Genomic DNA, 23,832 nt, shown 5'->3' on the forward strand with positions numbered 1-23,832 from the left:
CTCTCTCTCTCTCTCTCTCTCTCTCTCTCTGTCTCTCAAGGTAACAATATCTAGAAATAGGGGCATTAAGTCTACCATAGTCTGACTTGTTTGCAGAAGATTGAAAAAAAAGGCAACTTTTTCATTTTCGGGACAAGGTAACGATTGTTTGTAGAAGATTGAAAAAAAAAAGGCAATTTTTTCATTTTCGGGAAAATGCAACATTTGTTTGCAGAATATTAAAAAAAAGGCAATCTTTTAATTTTCGGGACAAGATAACGTATTAATCCAAAAAGACAACAATTATCTCTCCGAGGCAACAAAATTATATTAAACCCTATCAAAAGGTAACCCAATGCATCAAGCTCTCTGCCTCTCTCTTTTTCAAGACAACAATATCCGAAAATAGGGGCACCAAGTCTACCATAGTCTGACTTGTTTGCAAAAGATGTAAAATAAAGACAACATTTTAATTTCCGGGACAAGGTAACGATTGTTTAGAGAAGATTGAAAAAAAGAAGGCAACTTTTTCATTTTCGAGAAAAGGCAACCACTCTCTCTCTCTCTCTCTCTCTCTCTCTCTCTCTCTCTTGTTTGCGGAAGATTGAAAAAAATGCAACATTTTAATTTTCGGAACAAGGCAACACCAACATATTAGATAAACCATAAACACATGTAGTTGTAAAGTCACTTGACATATGTAACTTGCTCCAGTCCAAAGCAACCAAACAAACAACAAAGAAAGGAAAGAAATCAAAGCAAAAGGAAGCTTCTAGAGTTACAACTATATAACTCATTGATTCATACTAGTCCTGACTAACGTCAAATTTCACAACTGTAGGATACATAAATGTAGATGTAGTGCATGACCAGATAAATATAACCAAGAGGGTAGATACATTGTCCAAATTGAGTCGCAAAATCCCAATGTCAGGTCAACAGACACACACTAACAGATTTTATAGTAGCTAAAGTACCGGCAACAAGTACTTAACAATTTGATACCGAGTTATGTTTCTACCTATATATATTTATCTTTAGCCACAACACAGCCATCATCACTTAAATACGTGGTTTTGATTATTGCTATTTGTTTGTTAATCTATTTCACGTGCGTGCATACCTAAAATTTATGTTTCAGGTGAGCGGACGTATTAGAGAGGGGAGATTCGTGACAAACAAAATATAATTTATATGTGGGTGGATCATAAATACATAATTGTGCCGAACCTTTTGTCAATAAAACCCAACCAGGACAGGTCCGTCGTGTTTAGAGGCCTTGTGCGAGATATAAAATGTGGCCCTTTAGGTGCTCCTGATAAAAGAGAAACAATACACCAAAACTAGAAGCATGGTGTCACAAATAGGCATGTATATAAGCAGATCAAACAGCAAATAAAAAAGATAGAAGACCAAAAGCAAATTTTCTGTAAAAGCATATTAGATTGACTTCAAAAGCAAATGCTCTGTAAAAGCATGTTACATTGACTTCAAAAGGAATTACCAAAAATCTCAGCTACTTTATTACAAAGACGCATCAAGTACTACAATATTACCAGACTTTTACCAAGATGAAATAGCCAATGCAATACTATTTTCTGAATACTGATCTTCTAACACTCTTAGATGCAAAATCATCAATCAATCTCTCATAGTCAAGCTTTGGACGCCGGAACCCTAATTCTTGTGCAGTGCTGCTAATTCTTGTGCAGTGTCGCTGGCCGTGGAGATTGGAATCGCCGAGTCGAGAGGACGAGTTGAGGGTTACGAAAGTGTGGGACTGAGGGTTACGAAAGTGATCATGAGGAAATTCACCCAAACGAAGAAGGGGGGGGGGGAGAGATAATAAGGAAATTTAACCTAAAAAAAACACGCTGGGTAAAATATTCAATTTACTCAAGGAATTAAAATGTGTGTCTCCAATACACAGATCCAAAGGAAAACCAACCGAACTATAACTCCAATTGGTAATTTGCTACATCTTTCTACATATAGGTGTACAATTTTTTTTTTAAACCCTCTAAAATTAGAGGCATTGTGCAACCACACACTTGGCACAGCCCATGGGCCGGCACTGAACCCAACACATGTATGTGGACGACTAAAATGAATATGGACTTAAGGTTGGAGTAGGTAAATTGAAATAAAAAAAATATTTAAAACTACTCTTTTCATAAAAATAAATAAATAAAAAGAAGAATGGTATGCATTAAGAATTTTCCTGAAAGACCAGATATATTTGAGTCAACAGCTTGACTTGACAAATGTCGGATTTTTCCTAAATCAAGCAACGGCTGTCGAAAACTCTTCAAAAACTTGTGCTGGGTTTTGCTTCTCTACTCCAACTGCCATGGCTGCCGCTATGAAAATTGTGTTTGGACTCCTTACGTTTGTCACTGTCGGAATGATAATAGGTATTATCCCATCTTTCAATCTTTGCTCCTGCATTTGTTTTCGCCGATCGAAAAACCAAACAAAGATCCTGTCTTGGCATTTGAATTCAATATTAGTCAACCCCATGTCTTCAGATTCACTTCTAGACAAGGCTATCAGATTATTCAGTGCCATTTTTTGGAGTGAAAAATTTGGGTCTAAAATGGTGGGTGATTTCTAACGAGCTGTTAGTGCGATGTTACCTTTGGAACGTGAAATTCGGAAGCAGAAAATTTTCATTCTTTATACTCAATTATTAGTCAGAAAGTAAATCATACTCGAATATGTTTTTGTAGAAATAGAGCTCGTTATCTCGAAATATGAATATAGTGTGTACTATGGATATTGCTGAAGGTGAATTGTATATAAACTTGGCATTCGATGATTATTTGAAACAAGAATCCTGTTCGCTGAATGGTGTTAAATTCTTAGTACTACTGGGTTTCAATAAATCACTGTCTTGATATTGCAGGTGCTTTGTTCCAATTGGCATTTATACGCAGATTGGAAGAGTCATATGGTATGTGTTTTTGTTCCAATCACCATCTTCATCTGCTTTAGCTCTTATAGATGCTAGATTTTGCTTGCTGTTCCTTGTTCTTTATCTTGCAAACATTGTAATTGATCGTTTTGAAAGAAATTCTTTTCAGCTTAACAATGGGAATCCCTTTGCATCTATGTATAATGTCTATTTGTAAAACCAAAATTTCAAACTAGGCAAGCCCTTACTTTTAGCGCTGATCCCTTGGGTGAAGGTCTATTGATGCACCCTTAAAACAATTGAGCCATGAGATTCTAGATAGAATTTTCCAAAATGAAGGTGAATAGAGAGATCCAGGAAAGTTGAGAGAATCAGGTTTGCACTTTTATGGGCATTGCTTGGAATCAAACTAAAGCATTCAGATTCCCACTGCATGCTTCCGAGTGAAAATTATGCTATTCTATTCAGATCCAGATTCTGGATATAGTGTTACATGAGAACTTGCAAGAGTATAAAATTTGTTTCTGTTTATCAATAAAGCATGGCTGAGCCTTGACTGGATGGAATTATAAAATTTCTATAGGAAATTCATGGATTTTTACCTTCTTTGTTTTTAAGAAGACATATATTTTGATTCTATAGACTTGAATGTCTTCTTCCATGCTTTCTGTTTGTAAAACTTTGCTTTTCTACCTCCATCGTGCTCATGTTTCTTACGTAATGTGCTTATTATGTGTATATCCTGTTGGTAGAAGACTTCACTGATTATCTCAAATTCTCAGTTTGGTCCAGGGGAAAGTATTATACAGATATGCTTGGTTGAGTAGTTGTGGGAAATCTTCTATCAGTTACTTTTTTTTATTTATAATTGTTATTATCATCATTATTATTAGTGTTGTTGTGCTTGTTGAGACAGTCAAATGCATATAATGTTTTATGCATTTTATTCTACTGGATGATTCTTCTCTTTAAATTTCCTTCAGGATCTGAGTTTCAACCTTCGAGGAGAGTGGGCAGAAGTCTAAATGATGGCTATCTTCAGTTTCCCGGAGGTTAGTATGGTTGTAGACTTGTAGTCAAGTTACATTGAGTGTATAGTATACCAGAGTATTCTTTTTTTCCTTCTTTTGAATTTTGCTTTAGAATGCGCCAATGTTTATCCAATCTACTATATTATCTTGCATATATGCTATAAGTAGGTTGCATTTGGGATAAGAAATCTTAGTATGATCATTAAATATGGATTTTAGAAGATTGTTGATATCCCTACACTCAGTGGCTAATTAGAAGCATGGTCACTTAAAGCCTCCCAAAGCCGTAGCCCTACAGTCAGCAACCACTTAAATTCTTCTTCTCTCCTTTCCCCACTAAATCCCTCTGAAGTTGCAATAACCATTTAACTCCTAAATCCTAAATGTGGAAAAGGGAGAGGATGTAATTCAGAAGGTTCCTTTTATGAGGCTGAGCATGCCACCTTAAGGAAAGTGAGGACCTGTCTGAAACTGGACTTGTCCTTAACTGGGTTCCAAATAAGCTTCACCGCTGAAGGAGTTGCCAAAGGTGAATGAAATGGAGTTGAATGGTGGCCTACTTTGCAAACCAACAAGTGTGACAGAGCTTAAGTAGTTGTCAGAGTTGTCTCTTTCTGAGGTTAATCTTCAAACCAGAGTCTTCCTGCACCAACTTAAGATTGTTATGAAATGAGAAGGTGCTTTATGAGCATGAAAAATAATGGTATAATCACCGTAGAAAAGCTAGAGATGCTGCAATAGGATGTCCCTGAATTTTTGTTCAAGAGTAATGATCACTTTTTCTTCACTATCTGATTGTATTAAGATTAAGGTATAAACTTATCCAGGTTGCTAGAGTGAGTTGGCTGTCATCTCAACTAATTTTTCTGCTGTGAGGTTTTTTCCTTTTGGAGGTGGAAGATAAAGTGTTGTGGAGGGATTCTTGTCAGCCAATATTGAACCCGCGTGTGGTGGATTCACAATCCACTGCCTTGATCCACTTGGCTACATCCACCCCTACCCCCCTACACAGGGTTTTATCTTTTCTGTCAAGGCTAGACTAACCCTTGCTTGGGGTAATTGCTATCTGTGTTCATAGACTATATTCTAAGTTTGGTTAGGTGTGTAACTCATACTCATGCTTGGTTATACCTTAATCTTACTTAGATGATTGTTATTTGGAAAACACTTATGAGGTTACTTTTTGTAAACCTTAATCCAGTTTTTTCAATTAGTTCTTTAGCTATCTACAGAGGGTGAGTAGATGCCCTTGGACGGATATTTCTGCTGTGACGAGTCAATTTTTCAAGAACCTTCAGCTAGTAGTCGGTGAAGGGGAAAGGGGCAAGATTTTGGGAACAGTCAATCTTATTAAGGCTTTCAGATTATCTAGATTCCATATCAAAATATGAAATAATTTAGCTGTTCCAAACACTTTCCAGGTTGATTGGGGTTTAGGCTCTCAAAGAAACTTAATAGATGAAGAAGTAAGGGAGCTATCTTTGTGGTTGGTGTTGGTAGTCCCGATTGCTAGGCTCTGAAGTGAATGATAGGAGATAAAAGCTGGAGTCATCTGGGATTTTTTGTATCTATTCCTTTATATATTTCTAATTAGATAACTCATATCAATTTTTCTCAGCTGCGATATTATCTACAAAGCTAAGTTCTACCCAAGGTCAAGATTGTAAGCCTCTCAGTGGCACAGCCCGCACATGGGAGGGTAAACACCTCTGGTAGTTTTTAAAGATTTTATTCTGCTAAATTGGAGGGAGCTGTAGTCTAAGGTTCTGGATAATAGCTTCCTGTGCTGTAGTTTAGTATTAATCTCTATAGTAATTCTTTCTTGTGAACCTCTTGCACACGTGTGGTATTATTGTTCTGTGATCATGTGTGAACTTTCCATAATTATTTCCTAATATAATATAGTACTTTTTCTGTCATCAACTCTGGTATTTGACAACCAAAGAGTTGTTGGTCTAGCGGTCAGACACTTGGTTTGCTCCCAAGTGGTCTGGGGTTTGACCCTCTCCCATGGTACCCACCTAGCAATTGCTAGAGTTTCCAGTTTCCCAAATGTTGTGGGTCAGGCGGGAAGCCTAGGGATTAGTTGGGTCAAAGATCCGGATACCCTATTTTCAAAAAAGAAAAGAAAAAAGAACTCTGGTATTTGACAGGGTTTAACTCATTGTATCATGGTTGTATGTGCAGTTGCTTATTTCTTTTCTTATTTTGATGCTCAAATCAGATTCATTGTGTCCAGTATAACTATAACCATACATCACATCCATGAATAATTGAAGACAGTGATTTAGAGATGGTAGAGCACATCGTGGTGTGTTCATTCAGTGCAGGTTGAAACCTTTTTTCAAATTTCCTTCATTCTATCTTGAATTTTCAGGTATTCCTCATTGGACCAATGACAAAGAAGCAGAAGTTTTACGACTTGGATATGTATGTTATCCATGTCCATTTAAATTTGTTTTCTTGTTCTTTTGGAAAAGAAAAGAAAAAACTGATGCCATGAATCATTTAACAGAGAATGAAATTCCTACACTTAGAGTAGAGTTTACAAAAAAAAAAGTAAAAAACTAGATGCCATGAATCATTTAACAGAGAATGAAATTCCTGCACTTAGTTCAGTCCAAAAAAAAAAGAAAAAAAAAAAGAAGAAATTCCTGCACTTAGAGTAGAGAATAGAATCATTAATTAGGCACCTTGCATCAATGAATATTGAAACTTCATAGGAAATGAATATTAAACTTAATTCTGAATTGGACAAATCGTAAACAATTTAGTTTTAGAACACTTGTCTTGTATCCTCGGATGACTTTTCGTTTGGTCGAGGAAAGGAAAATGTCATTTAAATGGGTTTTCGCTGTACATTGCATATAGTGAGATTCTGATTTTCTTTCTCTATCCTGTCAATAATAGATCAAACCAGAAGTGATAAGCTGGTCACCTCGAATAATTGTGCTTCATAACTTCTTGAGCATGGAGGTATGCAGTTTCCATATCTAATATCATCAACTAGTTTAGTTTGCATGATGATTGAACTCTTATTGTAAATCCCGTTGGCTTCGGTTACTGGGCACTATTTTATATTACCTGGGCTACTGCTACCGATAATAGCAACTTTCAAAAGTAGGTAAAAGAGTGTCAAGTACTAGACTTTTCAAGCTAGAATAGTGGTCATTATATTCAAAGTATCATAAATTGATATAGATAAATAGTAATGGTAAAGTAGGAACAATGAGTTCATGTATTTGCAGTGGATTTGAGTTTGGAGCCTAGGATATTTTTCATACGGAAGGGAACAGAATGAATTATATAAAACTACTCCCGAACACAAAGTATGGAGTATTAAAAATTTGAATCAATTCACTGGCTTTTCATCTAATGAGAAATAGGTCATTTTCAATAATTTAAGTTGGTTTGTACTACTAGATTTTGTAAAATCATTTCTTTGGTTTTTGATGTGAACTGTTCAGTTCTAAGTTTAGTACACAATTTGTTAACCTTTGACCTTGAATTTCAACATAAGATTTGATCTCCCTTGATAGAAATTTTTGATTTGTTGGTTAATCCTTAGCTGCAAAATGCAAGGGTGTCAATGTTGTTTGGAAGCAAATGTTAAATGAAACGTAGAGTGGAACTATTGAAGTTTTTGCTTGATTATTGAGGAGCTTTTCCTAATCTAAAAAAGGAAGCTGTAGAACATAGTTTCTAAATTGAAAGTTTTATGCTCATTACAGGAATGCGACTATCTTAGAGCTATTGCCTCTCCTCGCCTTCAGGTATCCACTGTAGTGGACATTAAGACAGGAAAGGTGTGCACCCTCTTTTCTCAAATTGGAGATTATTATATAAATGGTGGATCTTATGTCATGTTTTGGGTGTCTTGCCTGTCCTTTTCAGTTTTTTGCATTTTTTTATTAGAACCCACAAAAGTAATGGTATGATGTTATTTTGAAGTGAGGATAGACTTCAGCATGATATCATCCAAACAAAGTATTTAATGCTTTCTACTCGTTTTTGTTCAGTTATTTATTTTTGGGTCTGAAAATTCTTGCAACTCCATTAATGTAATCTGTTAGCACGTTTGTAAGGCTGCTTGTATCTGTTGTTAGTGGTCCATTTGTATCCTTATTTTCACCTACTGTCTCGAATATGTTAGTTTAGACGTACATGGGCCGGTAATGCTACGTATACCAATTGTTAGTGGTTGAATTGCTGTGGCTGTTTGGTACTTCTTGTTCTCTAAGTTCAGTGCATTAGTTATACACTTCTATGTACATTCATTTTCTTTTCAATAAAATTCTGACTCTTAAAAGATGTTATAACTTCAAAGCTAATACATTTCCCTTTCCAGTTAAGTGCATAATCATATTGTTTATCCTTTTTTTTTCCAGGGGATCAAGAGTAAGGTACGTACCAGCTCTGGTATGTTCTTGAGTCCTCAAGAGAAGAAGTTCCCAATGATACAGGTAGTTTGTTTTAAGCACAATTCCCCCATATTTTATTAATGAAGGCCTTTTCTGTTCACACTGTCAGATTTGTGGGCTACCTTTTATTTTACACCATTATCCTGGAAACTTGTGGCACATACCTGTATCTATAGTCATAAGGAAAAGCAACCAGAAATGCATCCATATCTTTCTATATTTACATTCATTATCGTCAAAGGTGTCATCAATCATCAAGCAATTGTTGTGTCTGGACCGTATTTGAATTAATTTACCACTCCGGTTATGTCCTACGTGTACCAGTCATAATTCCTACATAGAGTTCGCAACCTGCCTCTTTATTTCGTTCTGCATGGGAGTAAGAGTTTGCAAGTGTTTCTCCTGGATGTTGACTACATATTTAGTTTTCCCTCCTTCAATCAAAATCTCGAATACTTGATTTAGGAGTGGCATTCCGGTATGACTCTTGATTTTCAATGCTCAAAAAATTGGTTGGAGCATATAAATTTGTCCCAGCGGTTTAAATTTTTTGGAAGTGGCTGCATGAATATCATGTTGAATGCAATGTGGAGGTAGTTTAAAAGATCATGTTGAATGTGTGGAATCTCAATCTGTTTCACTGATTGAATGAATGATAGCTGAGTACCTTAGCTGAATACAGAAGGGCCTACAAAAATTTGGTAAATGGGGGAGTCCCTTAGCTGTCTTGGATGCTTTTCTTTTACTAATGTACCGACTATTTAGAGGTATACAATAAGAAGAAATAAGTGGTAGATCTCGGAGTTGCACCATGTGAAATATGATGTCAACGCCTTAATCTTCTAGGAGTATTTTTTCATGTTGAGTCATGATCGGGGAGTACTTTGTTTTGGTGATACTGCGAGAGTAGTCAGAGTACTTGAGACAAAATATTGGATGTCGTTTCTTGGCCGAGTGATCGTTTAATACGCTACCATCAGCAATTCATATGAACTTGAGAAAACCTGCATATCTGTTAACTATTTGTTTCCTTGAGTTGTATATATGTGAGGTGGAGAGGAAGGAGGTAGGAGTAGACGGATATAGTTGAGCTTGTGTAATGTCTACTTTTAAGCTTTGTATCTGATGTCTACTTGTACTTTCTATCTTCATTTATTGAGTATTAGCATAATTTTGTGGTTGAAGAGCAAAACAAACTCTAACTGTGCTCCTCTTTCTCTTAATCAGGCAATTGAAAAACGTATATCTGTCTATTCTCAAGTACCAATAGAAAATGGGGAACTGATTCAAGTTTTGAGGTACGTCACTTATTTGAGTGTAAAGTCGATTTCAGGAACATGCAGAGCGATATATTCAGTATCAAGGCTAACATCTGCAGCAGCACAGGTATGAAAAGGATCAGTATTATAAACCTCATCATGACTACTTCTCTGATACTGTAAGTTTCTTTAACCCCACCCCCCCCCCCCCCACTTTATATTTGTCCTTTCAATTGCAGACACTTGATTCTTTTTTCGTAAATTTTGATATTAACTTACAAAATCTTTCGGTGCTGACAGTTTAACTTGAAACGAGGTGGTCAGCGAGTGGCGACAATTCTGATGTATCTGAGTGCCAATGTTGAGGGTGGAGAAACTTATTTCCCCATGGTACTTTCTTTTCCTAATTGGATGCTTCATTGCATGTTGCTGCTATACTTGTTAGACCTGCTACTTAATCATGTTCACATAACTGAATAATGTGTGTTGTTAAGGTGGTTTCTTAGGATTCGATCCGGCCGTCCATACATGTTCTTTTAATCTTTTCAGACAAAAGTGAAGTAAAAAGTTTTTATTTATTTATTTTCATTATTTTCATAAATGAAGTGACTTAAGTATTTGGACCATTTTGCTAAGTGGGCATTTCCCATAAAGGAAATACAAGTCCACCGCTAGCATTCCCCAATTGCTAGATTCAGTCATTCAACTTATTCTAAAAGCAGATATTTTGTCTTCTTTTTATCTTATATAAAAAGGCTGTATCTTCCTGTAAAATACAAGGGAGGAACAAACATAGGCCCCAAGGTCCTACAGACATGGACCCTTAGGTTAATTTCAGCACAGTACTGTGGCTTGGTGATAGGATAAGCCCCTTCTAATCTATGGAGAAAAAAAAACCTTATCGAGCTGAGGGCGAAAGATAGGTTCTTACACTATTGTGCTAATATAGCTCTAAACAAGACTCTTCATAAATTCTTGCATATCCCATTTTAAGGGTTCAATCATTTGAACTTCCGTGGTACTTCCGAACATTTCATTCAAATTACCATTAATTTCTGAAATTTCAAGTACAAGATTTTGTGAATCGTGAAAATACTTGGTGCTTGTGGTCTGCCAAGGATTTTCCTCAGGTAGTGAGGTTAGGTTGTCAAACATGCTCTTTTTATAAAGATAAGATAATTTTTATTTGTCTCAGTTGTAATTCTCTTACCATCATCACTTGTGCATGTATTATTCTTTGAAAAGTTGCACCACAAGTCTGTGTTTCAAGTTTTAGATTTCAGGCTGGCTCAGGTGAATGTAGCTGTGGTGGAAAAGTGGTCAAGGGTATGTCTGTAAAGCCAACTAAAGGAGACGCTGTACTTTTCTGGAGCATGGTTAGTTTCTCTTTCAAACGATGCATTAATAGTTGCATTTTTTCAAAAAACCAAATGATGAAGTTGTCTTATCTGGTGATGACTTGATTACTTTTTTGTAAGTTTTTTTGCTTTGAGTTGAGTAAAGATTGGTCTGACAGATGGACAATCTAATTCATTTAAACAAATGTGATCTTTTATTTTTCAGGGTCTGGATGGCCAATCAGATCCAAATAGCATACATGGAGGATGTGAGGTGCTAGCAGGGGAGAAATGGTCAGCCACAAAATGGATGAGGCAAAGAGCTACCTCTTGAATTTTCTAGCTTAGCTCCTCTTAAGTTATATAATTTTGGGGCTTTTACTTGGTTCATGAGATAGATACGTATAGTCAGATATCTCTGAGCCATGATGGACATCAAGTTTGGCATTCCAAATATGATGAGCATCAAGAGTAGTGTTATACCGCCACAGTTTAGGTAGTAGCAGGATTAAACAGAACATCATACTCAATATTCATGATAGAAACTGAAGAGTGCATATGATCTTGGAGAGTAGTAATGGGATGAGGTGCATCTTGTGATGAAATTCTGTTGCTATGACGGGATAGACAAAAATGCAACTGCTTCTTGATGGCAAAATCTAGCTTATGAAACCATTTCTCGAAACCATTGGTGGGACATTTGACTTTGTTACATTTCCTTCCAAAGACAACAAATTTACAGATTCTTTAATATTCATCTGAGCGCTTTGGAACGTAATGGCAATTAAAGTGCGGAATTAGTGTCCCATACTCCCATTCCTAAGAGCAGCATAGCTTACCATCATGACATAAGTTTCCCATATGGTAAGCCAAGAGGCATCTATGAAAAGTTCTGGCATGTTATCGGGGAAGATATTGCTACCTTTTTTTTAAAAAGTTTGAATAAAGGAGCGCAAATCTCTCAAATAAGTCGAGCTCTTATTGTTTTGATCCTGAAGCAACTGAGGGTGCAGAAATTGATAGATATCAGTCTATTTGACGTGGTTTATAAACTCAATTAAAAGTAATTGGCAACATGATGAAATTTCTTTTTGCAGCAAATGATCTCTCTTAAAGCACTCCACAGATTCATGATAATGTGACTTGTTCCTTTGAAGTTGTTGCACTCAATCAGATCAAAAAGAAATCCCAAAATCTATGTTTGAGCTGGACAGGTGACCTGGTAGAGCGATGTTTTCTTGAAAACAAAAACATCTATTTGAGGTTTGCGCCATATGAAGGTCGATGATGTGTGCTTTCAATGTAGGCTAGGGTAGAAACAAATGAAACCAGTGTGCATTGCGTATGAAGCTGTAGCTCATGAGTATACTATAGGTGTATAAAGCTTTGGCCTTTGGGTCCATTTGACCAATTTTTTAGATTTATTTCATCAGGTGGTGCACCTCAAGTCTTCAAGTGCAAATAAGTTGGCTCTTTTTGAACTTGGAAGAATAGAAGAAACACATGAAAATTTGAGAACGCAGTAGTTGAGGTTCGCTATGTCGACAGAATTGCAATCGAGTCAATGTAAATCAAACAAGACACATACTTTCGACGATTCAATAAAGCAACAAACTCGATCACACAACATCATTAGAACTTTAGAAACATACTTATTATCAACTGAAAATTAACAGTGTCCTTAACAAAGTTTCCATCCAATTCGAAATATAAAACACATAGTCTCAAATCGAAATATAAAACACAAGAACAAAATAAACAGAAAGTTCTAGGCATAGGATTACACTTTTCAATGTTCTTCGATGGCCTTTCGAGACTTGTAGACGTGCAAGGCTGTGCTAGAGACTTCAATGCTTCTCGAGAAGTCCAAAGCAGAAGAGGTTCTTCTCCTTCTTGGCTCTAGGGACTCGCGGCAATGGCAGGGAGAGTGACAATGTTTTTCTGATTTTCTAGCGTAGGAAGTGATGGCTTTGACGTTGAAACTAGGCTCCCTTATATAGAGGTTTTGCTATCTCATCCGTTGGATTTAATCCGATCTTGTGGCTGCAGAGAAGTCCAAAATTCAAATAGATATGCATTGAGGAGACTCACGGCAGATGGAGGAAATAAGGACGCCAATTTCTGGTCTAGGTGGCTAGGTGCAATGTGGAGTTTAGCTCCAACTCCTTATCTCATGGGGTCGGAAATACATTAAGAACAGAGCATAATATGCGTCTATCAAAAGCTTTCATTGAACTCCCTCTTGACACCCTGGTACAAGAATAGAGGTAAGAGATCGGCTGGAGAGGCAATGTTGGCAAATATAAGCTGGAGATGATATAGGGACTCCATCTGTAGTCCTAGCGATGTTCCCCTTGCACTCGGAGAGCAATTGTCTTTGGGGCTAGAATATTGAGTTCAAGGGTTATCTTAGAGGGTTGGTGATCGTAATATGATAAGCTTCTGGACTGGCAAGTGGCTGCTTGATTTGCCGTATGTTAAGGACCCTAGTTCTGGATGTTGAACTTGATCTACCTCTTGCGTGGGATGTTGCTATGTTGAGGTAACATGAAGCCACTGTTCCTCTAAGAATAAATGGAGGAAGAGACAAACTATTCTGGAATGCTACTTCAAATGGACGATTCACAGTCAAGTCTGCTTACCTCACGTTGTTGCAGAAACAAGACCATGTTGGTCAGATTGGTGCAGGAGGATTAATTCCTGACTTCAAGGGATCTTGGATCTTTGGCTTTATGATAATAAGGAGGGGTTTCAGTTCCCGAAGCTAAACTAAGATGTTGGTTCAAGTGATTCTGGTATATTTTGGTGGAAATGAACCATGGCATTGATGATTGATAGATGTAGGTTTCTACAAGCATATGTACAGAGGAGCGAGTAACTTATGGTTGCTGACATGCTCTCCAAGGCCAGTTGGAATTCTGAGTTTGGAGTTCAATCTCTACTGCAACGTCCTCCACTTATCAACAGTGTGGTTCTGGATGACTTGTGTGATATAGAGATCGAGATAGCTCCTATCATAGGAGACTAGGAGTCCTACGACTACCTGAGCTGTTCTTTTCATTTGCCTTTTGACCACCACCCATTTATCAAAAAAAAAAAAAAAAAAAACAAGACGAGCAGCACAAAATATATTTTGTGAGCTCTGAACTTATGTTGTATGGGGGGTTGGTTTCCCCTCCTTGTTCAAATGTACAAGTCAAATACAAATACAAGATAACTATTACCAGCTCCCAGAAAAGAATACTCGTGGGTGTCACAATGGGTCCAAGAAGGTGGTTGATGCATGTTTCTGAAAGTTCTAGTCTACAATCACCAAGATGTACTTTGGAATCTAAAGAACTTCTCCGCGTTCATCAATTTGTCTCAACCTTGCTGCGGTTAGTATGAGGAAGTAAATAGGGGGGTAGTGCACAAGTTGTCTCTCATCCAGAAGCAGATGCCACACTTAACCATGTGTCATAGACTCCATAATCTTTTACTCTGTCCAAAAACAGCACTAATTACAAATAATAGAATACAGGCCAGCAATATTTATAAAGTTTAGCTAACTGTTTAACTTAAAGATGCATGTGATGTAAAACGGCTCTTGTTTTCAGATTGCCTAACAAATTTGGTGGTTTTCAAGGAGCAACAGTCAAGATTTGTGAAATAGGAAAGTAGATTGAGGGATTTTGAAAGAAATTCATGAAAGAAAATGAACAAATAGTACAAACTGCGACTGTCTAAATCCCAGTAAACCAACAAATCAAGCAGACAGAACAGCAATAGGGACATTCTTTTCCGGAAATCGACAAAATTCAATTGTGTAAATAAGTTATTTTGTGCACTAATTAACTGCTCTGTATATCGCAGGTGAGACCACAAAGTCACGTGTGTTTAAAGCATTCGTGATTCATCAATTTTGCTGTGATGCTGTTTCTTACATTGAATGTGTATTATCTAGGCTATGGTCATAGATTCTAGTTGGTCAAAAACCAGTTTTTCTGCAACCTGAAATGTTGATTATATGTTCTACAGTAATGGCTAGTGTAATCTCACCATACTCAACTAAACAATGTAAGCATAAATTCAATCCTAGGTTTTCCAGCTGCACAGGGAAGGCCTCAAGACTATTAGATATCTACAGCCAAGAAATGCTTTTGAGGTACATAACAACAGTATGAACACATTGTCTGGGAAGAAGACAAGTCAATAAGGGAAATTTTATGCAAGTGTATATTACTTTATGGTCAACATTAATACAAGACTATTCATGGAAAACCCCAAAACGGCAAAATGAGTAGATATGTAAAGCCAATCATCATCTATCCCAGTCAGAATTAACTGTTCAATCTGGCAGGTTCCTACCATATACTGCAAGTCTATATCAGTGGGCACTGAGTATAAATATATCAGATTGTATAAAAAAGTTTCAATGACCCAACAAATAAGTGTGGTTTATAGTTCACAACTAAAATGAACTACCGTGATGGAGCAGCCATAAGCTGGCTGGAACAGAAATATCCCCTTTGGAAGCCAAAGACTAAGCCCAACCCTTTTTGGTCCAAAGGAAAGTCCACTTGGTAGTTTAAATTAAGGGTCTTGCCAGGTTTATTTTAGTTATGAAAAGAATAATAATGAGTCTAATGTTTTTAAGAGTCTTGAGTGTGTCTTTATGTCTATTTAAGTCTTAAGTATTTAAGAGTCTCATTATTAATAAGTTATATTAGTCTTATGGTATTCTAGGAGTCTAAGGGTTTAATTTGAAGTCTATAAATAGCTTTCTAATGTAATCCGAAGGTCATATCGGAATGAATTGAGATTTTATCTTATTAAGGCTTGGCCTTGTATCCTCTCCCCTAACCTCTCTCATTCTATTTCTCCCTTCTACAGCTAAGAAATCCCTGTTTCTTCTAAACCCTTTCTGTTTTCTTACTTTCTCAACATTCTCCGGCCCACTCTATTCACTCTCTCACCATTTCTTGCTTCTCCCTGCAGAGTTAAAATATCATTTCAATGACCAGTTAACAAATATATATAAATAGTTGAGTGAGTATAAGTTATATAGACCAGCTCCTACATGGTGTGTACGGAAGTTAAGCCAGGACCTAATAAAAATGATGGATGACCATTTATCCCAATTCCCAAGGGCAAAAGAATCAGTCCAATGAGAAATACCAACAAAATTAAAATTGAAAAATAAAAGCACCATCAGGTTTCATGCAAATTCTTTCACTTGTAAATCAAACCACACAAACAATAAAAAATGTGCATATCTATATCCATTCTGTGTATACCTCATACTACAGCCAAAATATAAAACGTATATACACTACCCTATCTTTTCAGTCTCTTATAACCATCTTACCAAATAAGGAATACTGTATGGTACATCTACTAATAACAAAATTTGTCAAAGATTCTTTGATTTTTGAGATGAATCAAACTGAGTCACGGTAACAAATAGTCACACCATAAAGGAGAAAAATTATGCTGCCAAGATATAGAACATGTTACTTACAAGTAAACATTGTTTGGGTCGATTTCTGGAAACAGGTTAATATAAAACCGAAAACCATCTGCGCTAATATCCCTGCATAGATAGCCTGCCAATAATACCCAAATATTATTATTAATCTGAACCTTAACCATAACAGAAGTTCCATTAAAAAAAAACCTGGTTCTATTGCACTCCTGTCAAAAGAAAGTCATTCAACAATTCACCTTTGCTTTCAGCAGTTAGAAGATGCTCCTTGGCCATGCCTGGCGCAATACCTACCGTGATTGCAGCATCTCTCGCACTTATACCAGTTCGAAGAGCATCGGGCTGTGTTGCAAGCGTCTTAATTTTAGCAAAGATCTGTACTTGACAAAGGTAGTGAGTTCAACCTATTGTTATGCTACTTGAAATGCAAAGCACAGCATCAATCGGATAATCTTACACTTCCAATATATGCTCTCAATCTAACAAACACAAATTGGCTACAAATTATAAATTAAAGGGATTAAAACCCCAAAGCAAGGGTTTGTAGCAGACTAGCTTTATGGCAATGCTTCAGTGCAACACAGTTTTGGATGAAAGAAAAGAAAAATGATACTGAGCTGTAAACGGATAGCAGCCATAGCTTCTGAACTCTATAAGCAGTCATCCTTAAACATCATTTAACATGTTACCACAACATTATTGAACAAAATGAAAGAAATTCCTCGAATATGCTAAACAATATCTTATAAGACAATGGCATCAGGTAATTCCTAACACTTCCGTTTCCAATCTTAACCAGTAATGCTGAAAACTGTACAACCAAATATGTACACATTTATATAAATAACATATGCATATACATATATTATGTGAATTTATATGACAGTCAATACATAATATGTACAATTGTACATATTTGGTAGCAATAAGATCCAAATGCTTGCTTCTCTTTTTTAGAAAAAATGAGCCAAGTTCTAGCATGCAGAAATTTAACCAAGTGAACTTGGGAACTGATCTTCAAGCTGGAGCTCAAGCTTGCACATCTAATCAAGTCTATAGCAAGCTAGAAAACTCAATTCGATTCTATACTTTAACATGATTACAGTCCTATTTTCAAGCCATGAAACTGCAAAACAGTAGTTACGTTTTGAAGTATATTATTAACATTAGTTACATGTGATTTAGTAAGTATTTGTTTTGCCTCAATGGCAATAAAAGTGTTGCCTTGAGGTTGCTTCTAAAGAATGGATGCAGAACAGACGTATTGTATGGATGCAATGCAAAAATGTGGATTTAGATATTTATATTAAACATAAGTAACCTCTAGCAACACTAAGACCACAAATGAGCACCATATCAGTACTATCTAGCATTGACATGAACCGTCACGTTTATAAAACTCGATTCCTAACCATTTTAAGTAGAAACCTGTGAATGAATCTCATTGTATCATCTAAAGGTCATCATGAACTCATTATACACATCATATCACAAATTCACAATGTTTATCAAATAAGTGAAAAGTAGAGTTTTATCATCACAATTATTAGATTCAAACAACAGGAAACAGATTATAAAACTATAATATTACCTCTTCATCACTGTGGGACTTATTCTGGATTACCATGACCCCACTATCAAACTTCCGAAGCATTACTGGGCTGCAAACATAGAACAAGATTTATGGAAAATAACAAGATCCCTAAAAAGTTCCAGCAAACAATTCAGGAATCTAACAGTTCTGAACATCTTCGGAAGAGGGAAGTGTCCAAAAATCATCTTTACAAGAGTCTCTACATCCAGCCTGATTATCCTAAGATATGTCCATATTAACAAATTAAAGGATATCCTACTTACACATCAAACTTCTCCCACAGAACACATGCTTGAAGCAAATCCTCTGGCGAGATCAATTCTGCATAGTGAGATACAATACCATGTTTGATCTGTAAACATTCTGGCAAGTAACCGAAAAAAAATCTTTCTGACAAAAAAACGGATAGGAGGACAAGAAAAATACCTGTTCCTCGAGCACGATTGAAGAGACAGTAAATATCTATAAGATTCATCATTCCTCCAGCTCTCTCAAGTGGAAGCCTGACAAAATCTGCCAACTATTCATCACATGGAAAAAAATAGATAATTAGTTTTATTTTCTTATAGTGAAGATAATTTCTAGCAAAAAGAAAGAAGGTGAAAAACATTTAAAACAGTAAGCACCGGGATGCACTTTTCATCCTAATGGCAAATTAGTTCAGTATACCTACATAACTAATAGTCTAATACTTGGTAAATGCAACAAGAATTATTGCTTAGTCGCAGAGAGCCTAATAACATACCCTAAAAGATCAAATCATATTCAATAACGGAACAAAAAAATAGAAGCATAATTTCATACGTCCTGTCCAAAACCTAGAAAATATCATATACAAACTGTTTCTTCTCACTAGGTGGAGACCATGTAGAGCATATAAATCAGAAGGATTAGAGTTGCTCATGTCAAGGGTTCCAATGCTTGCTCTCACACAAGTGCCTAAGAAGGAAGAACTTTTCCCTTTGGGAGTAGAAATATATTGATCTGGAGAGAAGACTAAAGGCTAGGGAATTTGGGTGTGGATCTGTTGTCAACGTAGAAGAGCTGTTTCTCACTCACTTTTATTAAGAAAAAAGGTTGATGATCTCCTTTCAACTAAAAGAAAAATAATCAAAATGGTAGACCATAAGGTAAATAAAAATTAAAGACTTTCATAAAGTATGTAACATCAAAGGTCCAAGGGTGATATTAGCTTCTCTTCGGTGACAGAGATTCATGTAACGAATCTGGCAAATACAGGTTCCTTGCTTTAACCACTTTTAACAGTGACAAAATAAACAAAGTTTCACGTGAATTGAAAATTGAAAGATAACAACCTGACGTGACAATTGTTGGTGGTAAAGAGCACCAGCAGACTCTTTGGTGACAGGCGAGATAATACCAACACTAAGTAACCAGTCTTGCATTTCTTGTTTGGAACCCAATTCCTCGTCCTCTGCTGCACTAGGCTGAGAAGTCGAGCTGGATAAAAGCTTTTGCCTCATTTTCTCTGCTAGCAACACCATCTCTTTAGCTTTACTCTGTAATGTTAAATGTCTACAACTTAAAACCAAGCATAAACAGAGAAAAAAGTATGGGTTCTAAAATACCTACAATTATGCCAGTACGCAAACAATGAGAATATTACCATGAGAGCATTCAAGTCCTGGAAAGCGTCCTGCAAGCTCTTATCAGTAGTCTCCCACATCTCTTGTTCCTTCCTGAGTATTCCAGACACCCCGACCATCCTCACCGTTCCTTCCTTAGTGTATAACCCAGAAGAAGTTGACCCAGAACCAGACACAGAGCCTGAAGTGACATCAGCATTCCCAGTCTCCCAGGCTCTTCCTCGCCAGTTATCCCAAAACTTGGTCAAAAACACATCCAAATCAGCACCCTTCCCCCTCACAACCACTGTAACGACGATGGACCTGGAACCTGAACCTGAACTCGAAACCCGGCCGTCGGGTGACACTGAAAGCTGGAACCGGATTCGAGGCGAGGCGAACATGGACTTGAGGGATTTTTTGGCAGAGAAGATGTGGGTGATGGAGGCGAGTGGGATGGCTGAAGAGGCTCCTTGTGAAGAGGAGTCAGGGAGCCACAAGAGGCGGTGGGTGGTGAGGGTGAGGATAGCCGATTTGAGGTTAGGAAAGTTGGGGAGTTCTTCACATTCGAGGTCTACAGCAGAGAGGAGTGAACATTCAATCTCTGATGGGAGGAGGACTGGGCGTCCACTGCTTGTTAGCTCCACCACTTCAAGGCAATTTCCAGCCATTGCTGATGTTTACGATTATGATGAATTTGCAGGTGGTCTCATAGGAGCTAGTGGTCCAAAATCCTTATGATAAAGGATTCCATCTTAAATACTAAATAGATTCCATCTGCAAAGCATACCATATTCATTGAGAATATAAGTTCACATACAATTGCACTTTCATATACTACATTTATTTAAGTCACAATCCTCAATGTTGTACAACCCAGATAACAAATAACATGCATAACCCTTAATTCTTTTCTTCCTCAAAAAAAAAATCCCTTAATTCTTGTGCTTTAAGTTTAAACTTGATGAAATCCATATTATATGCAAGTCCAGTAAAAGTCTTACATTCTCTCACTTGGAGTTTCATATTAATTCATTAAGCAATAATTCTGTCAATTACATGAACCTCTATAGTGATCACAATATTATACATATTTGTAACTCAACTTCAAGTCTTGTACAAAAAAAACTACATATACAGAACCGTAGTAAACAAGCATTTAAATGAAAATGCAAGCACTCTATAATGACCAGAATCAGAACTGAACTTACACAAAAAACCAACACCAGATAATCATATAGAGCCTGCTAGTGGCTTTAACTACCTTATGCTCTATATATCAACGATCCTTTAATGTTTCTGATGCACTGAACTTGCATGATTCCAGATCATCAGCAATTATCCATATGACAACCATATATAGATCAACTTTACTGATATATATCAATTAAGTACATGTGCAAAACTTTTCTAAGTACTGACAACCAGAAGTAGGACTTTTTCTAATTTCTGATTCATTTTTCCAAATCGGCATTTGAATATCCTATGACAGCTAACTCCTGGCCCTCAACTCTTCTGTAAAATAAAAGGTCATCTCGAGTGCCTTGTAAGTATCTCAAACCTTTTTCCCTGCAACCCAGTGAGCATGACCTGGGTTTGTTTAGAATATACCAAGCATACCAACAGAACAGGAAATATTAGGTCTAGAGCAGACCTAAAAGCATACATTAAACTCCCTACAAGGGAAGCATAAGGTTTATCTTTCATGGCTTCCTGCTCTAAATTGTTTCTAGGACACTGGTCCCAGTGGTCCTTGCAACAAATAACCTTTAGTAATTGGAGCATCTCCTGTGGAACAGCTATCCATTATAATCTTTTGAGAAATTTCTGATATAACTTTTCTGACAAGCCTAAAAGATCCCTGCTTCTATCTATACTAGTCTCAATAACAAGCACATACGAAGCTGCACCTAAGTCTTTCATTACGAAGTTTCTGGACAATAGATCTTTAGTCTGATTTAAAAGAGTTGAATCACTGGTAGAAAGAAGAATGTCATCGACATACACACTCATCCAATGGATTTTCAACAAAACCACGTGACACCATCACTTAACCAAATTTAATCTACCGTTGTCATAATGCATTAAACTCGGTTTTTTCCCAGTCCACAACTCAGAAGGTGTCTTGTCTATGGATATACTAGGAGCTCTATTCAAGATATTTGCGGGTCTTCAATGTCTCACCTCATAAAAACTTAGGCAATCAGTGGTGCACATTACTATATGTTCTATGTAAACTGCAAAAGACCCCTAAATCTCACAATCTTAAAGGCTCTTTCCAGTTGGTTTTTCCTCCTCAACATTCAAAATTGTAAACGTTGCAAGTGATAAACTCTTCTCTGAGATTAAGTAAACGAAGTTGTATGCTCTCACGGAGCTCTACTCCTGAAAACGGTTATGAAATACTGGATTCCGCAAATTGTTTGAGGAGAGTAACGACCTCAACTCCATCATTTCAAAAAGATTATGACTCCTAGTTAACCCTGATATCAAAATCATTCTATGTAACTAGTTTTTGAATTGTTTCTTTAGATCAAAACAAGATAATTGGTACTACAAATCGAAACCCAACACGTACAAGTTACAGTCATTCTCAGTTTTATACAACCAAAATGGCAAAACGCAGAAGCAATCATCAATCCATATATTTTGCAGAAAAGAAATCGATGAATTTGGGGTTTATGGGAGCGTACCTTGAGCAGACAAACAGCAGCCTGCGAACCACTAGCGTTTTGGAATGTTAATAGCAATAGACCCAGTTCTTTCTTCTTTGCTAGCACAAACCGATCATCGGCTTTTTCTTTCTTTTTTCTTTAAACAACGGGGTTTATAACCCAGTTCCCTTAACTAGCTGAGCTGGGGTTTTGTGATAACAAAGTTGTTGACGTAAAAAAAGGTGTATTTTTTTGCAAACTAGTAAAATTCTACTGTTGAAGTTCTACGGTCACTTCTACCCCACCTAGATTTTCTTTCCTGGAGCATGGTTATTGCAACAAGAACTGTTATTTCAAATCACGACCTCTACGCACCCAAACAGCAATTTTTTTTTAATGCAATTCTCCGGTCTTCTTTGCCACTTCACTTAAATAATGAAATAAAGGAAAGAAAATGCTACGAGACATTATCTCACTTTCTCAAAATGCTTTCATTCTGGTCGTGAAATCACTAATAATTAACACTCCTCTTGTCAATGAGATATCTCGTTAGATGCATAAGTGTCGTTTATGAACATATGAAGTGGTGCTATTTACAGGCTATGTTAACCTGGCTAGGGTTGGGTGCAATTGGTCATGCAGTGTGTGAAATACAATGAGATACTCTTTTTTGGTTAATGGTCAGGCTCAAATTACTTTTACTCGGAGCTTACGGTAGAGGGATCTTTTTCCTTTTATCTATTAATTTTCCGTGCAGAGTGGTTTTTTTATTATTTATTATTATTGAAGAACAAGGTGTCTTAGAGCAATTGCAGCGGTAGTGTAATTTGCCAAGGCAAAAGCTGGGACCCACACGTTCTGCAAAAAAACTCAATGCACCGGTTATATTTAGCCCGGGCAATTGATGGGCTCCACTGAAAAATCTGTTCCCTTATCACATGTCAGTCAAACGGATATATGTTCAACGGTAAAAAAATTTAACGGACTCTTTGATTACAGCCATTAGATTTGAATCATGTGGCTATAATTAAATAGCAACGGACTTGTTATTTTTTTTTTTTTCTTGTTTTTACTACTTAAAAATTTATACACCTGGTTAGAAAAAAAATACAGAAACTCTCCTATAAATACTCATCCTCTTTCTATAATTTCTCACACCAAACTTTTCAAAGTTTACCTCTCCATCTTCTCCCTTCATCAATTTCAGCTTCTATTTCTTCTTATCTCATCCAACTATGGGAGATTCTAATTGCAATTGGCAAGAAGATGAGAAAATTCAATTGTGCGATTCTTGGGCTCGTGTAACCGTGTGTCCGATCACCGGCAAATCGATAAGTCTTTCAAAGTTATGGGAAAAAGTTTTTGCCGATTATGTGGAAAATTGGCGTGGTCCTCCAACAAGTCGAAGCCCTAGTGCTCTTCAATCTCAATTTCGGCATTTGAAAAAGATGCTCAAAGATTGGCACAATGCACAACTTCAATCCCGCAATAATATAGCGAGCGGCGATAACATGATGGACCAGGTTTTTTTTCTTCTCTATATTATTAATTGTAACATTATTGTTATATATGTCAAATTTATCCCTAACAAAT

The 23,832-nt window shown here is 36.7% G+C and overlaps 2 protein-coding genes across 2 annotated transcripts; one reads left to right on the forward strand and one right to left on the reverse strand.

Annotated features, from left to right (window-relative positions):
• Positions 1 to 2,265: 2,265 nt before the first annotated feature.
• LOC101312919 (putative prolyl 4-hydroxylase-like) lies at positions 2,266 to 11,747 on the forward strand. The gene is made up of 13 exons (XM_004296655.1): positions 2,266 to 2,393; positions 2,885 to 2,932; positions 3,877 to 3,945; positions 5,543 to 5,623; positions 6,302 to 6,354; positions 6,835 to 6,900; positions 7,656 to 7,730; positions 8,313 to 8,387; positions 9,573 to 9,643; positions 9,732 to 9,783; positions 9,905 to 9,994; positions 10,888 to 10,980; positions 11,168 to 11,747. The coding sequence occupies exons 1-13, from the start codon at positions 2,330 to 2,332 to the stop codon at positions 11,273 to 11,275; spliced, it is 945 nt and encodes a 314-aa protein (XP_004296703.1). The 5' UTR covers positions 2,266 to 2,329; the 3' UTR covers positions 11,276 to 11,747.
• Positions 11,748 to 14,006: 2,259 nt separating this feature from the next.
• LOC101313204 (vacuolar protein sorting-associated protein 36-like) lies at positions 14,007 to 22,400 on the reverse strand. Its single transcript, XM_004296656.1, has 9 exons — positions 22,279 to 22,400; positions 19,627 to 20,362; positions 19,316 to 19,519; positions 18,426 to 18,519; positions 18,263 to 18,320; positions 17,997 to 18,066; positions 16,645 to 16,780; positions 16,442 to 16,526; positions 14,007 to 14,421 (listed from the first exon to the last, which is right to left on the reverse strand). The coding sequence occupies exons 2-9, from the start codon at positions 20,254 to 20,256 to the stop codon at positions 14,364 to 14,366; spliced, it is 1,335 nt and encodes a 444-aa protein (XP_004296704.1). The 5' UTR covers positions 20,257 to 20,362; positions 22,279 to 22,400; the 3' UTR covers positions 14,007 to 14,363.
• Positions 22,401 to 23,832: the final 1,432 nt, after the last annotated feature.

This window comes from Fragaria vesca, linkage group LG4, assembly GCF_000184155.1.
Source record: "Fragaria vesca subsp. vesca linkage group LG4, FraVesHawaii_1.0, whole genome shotgun sequence".
In the NCBI taxonomy this organism is placed as follows: Eukaryota; Viridiplantae; Streptophyta; class Magnoliopsida; order Rosales; family Rosaceae; genus Fragaria; species Fragaria vesca.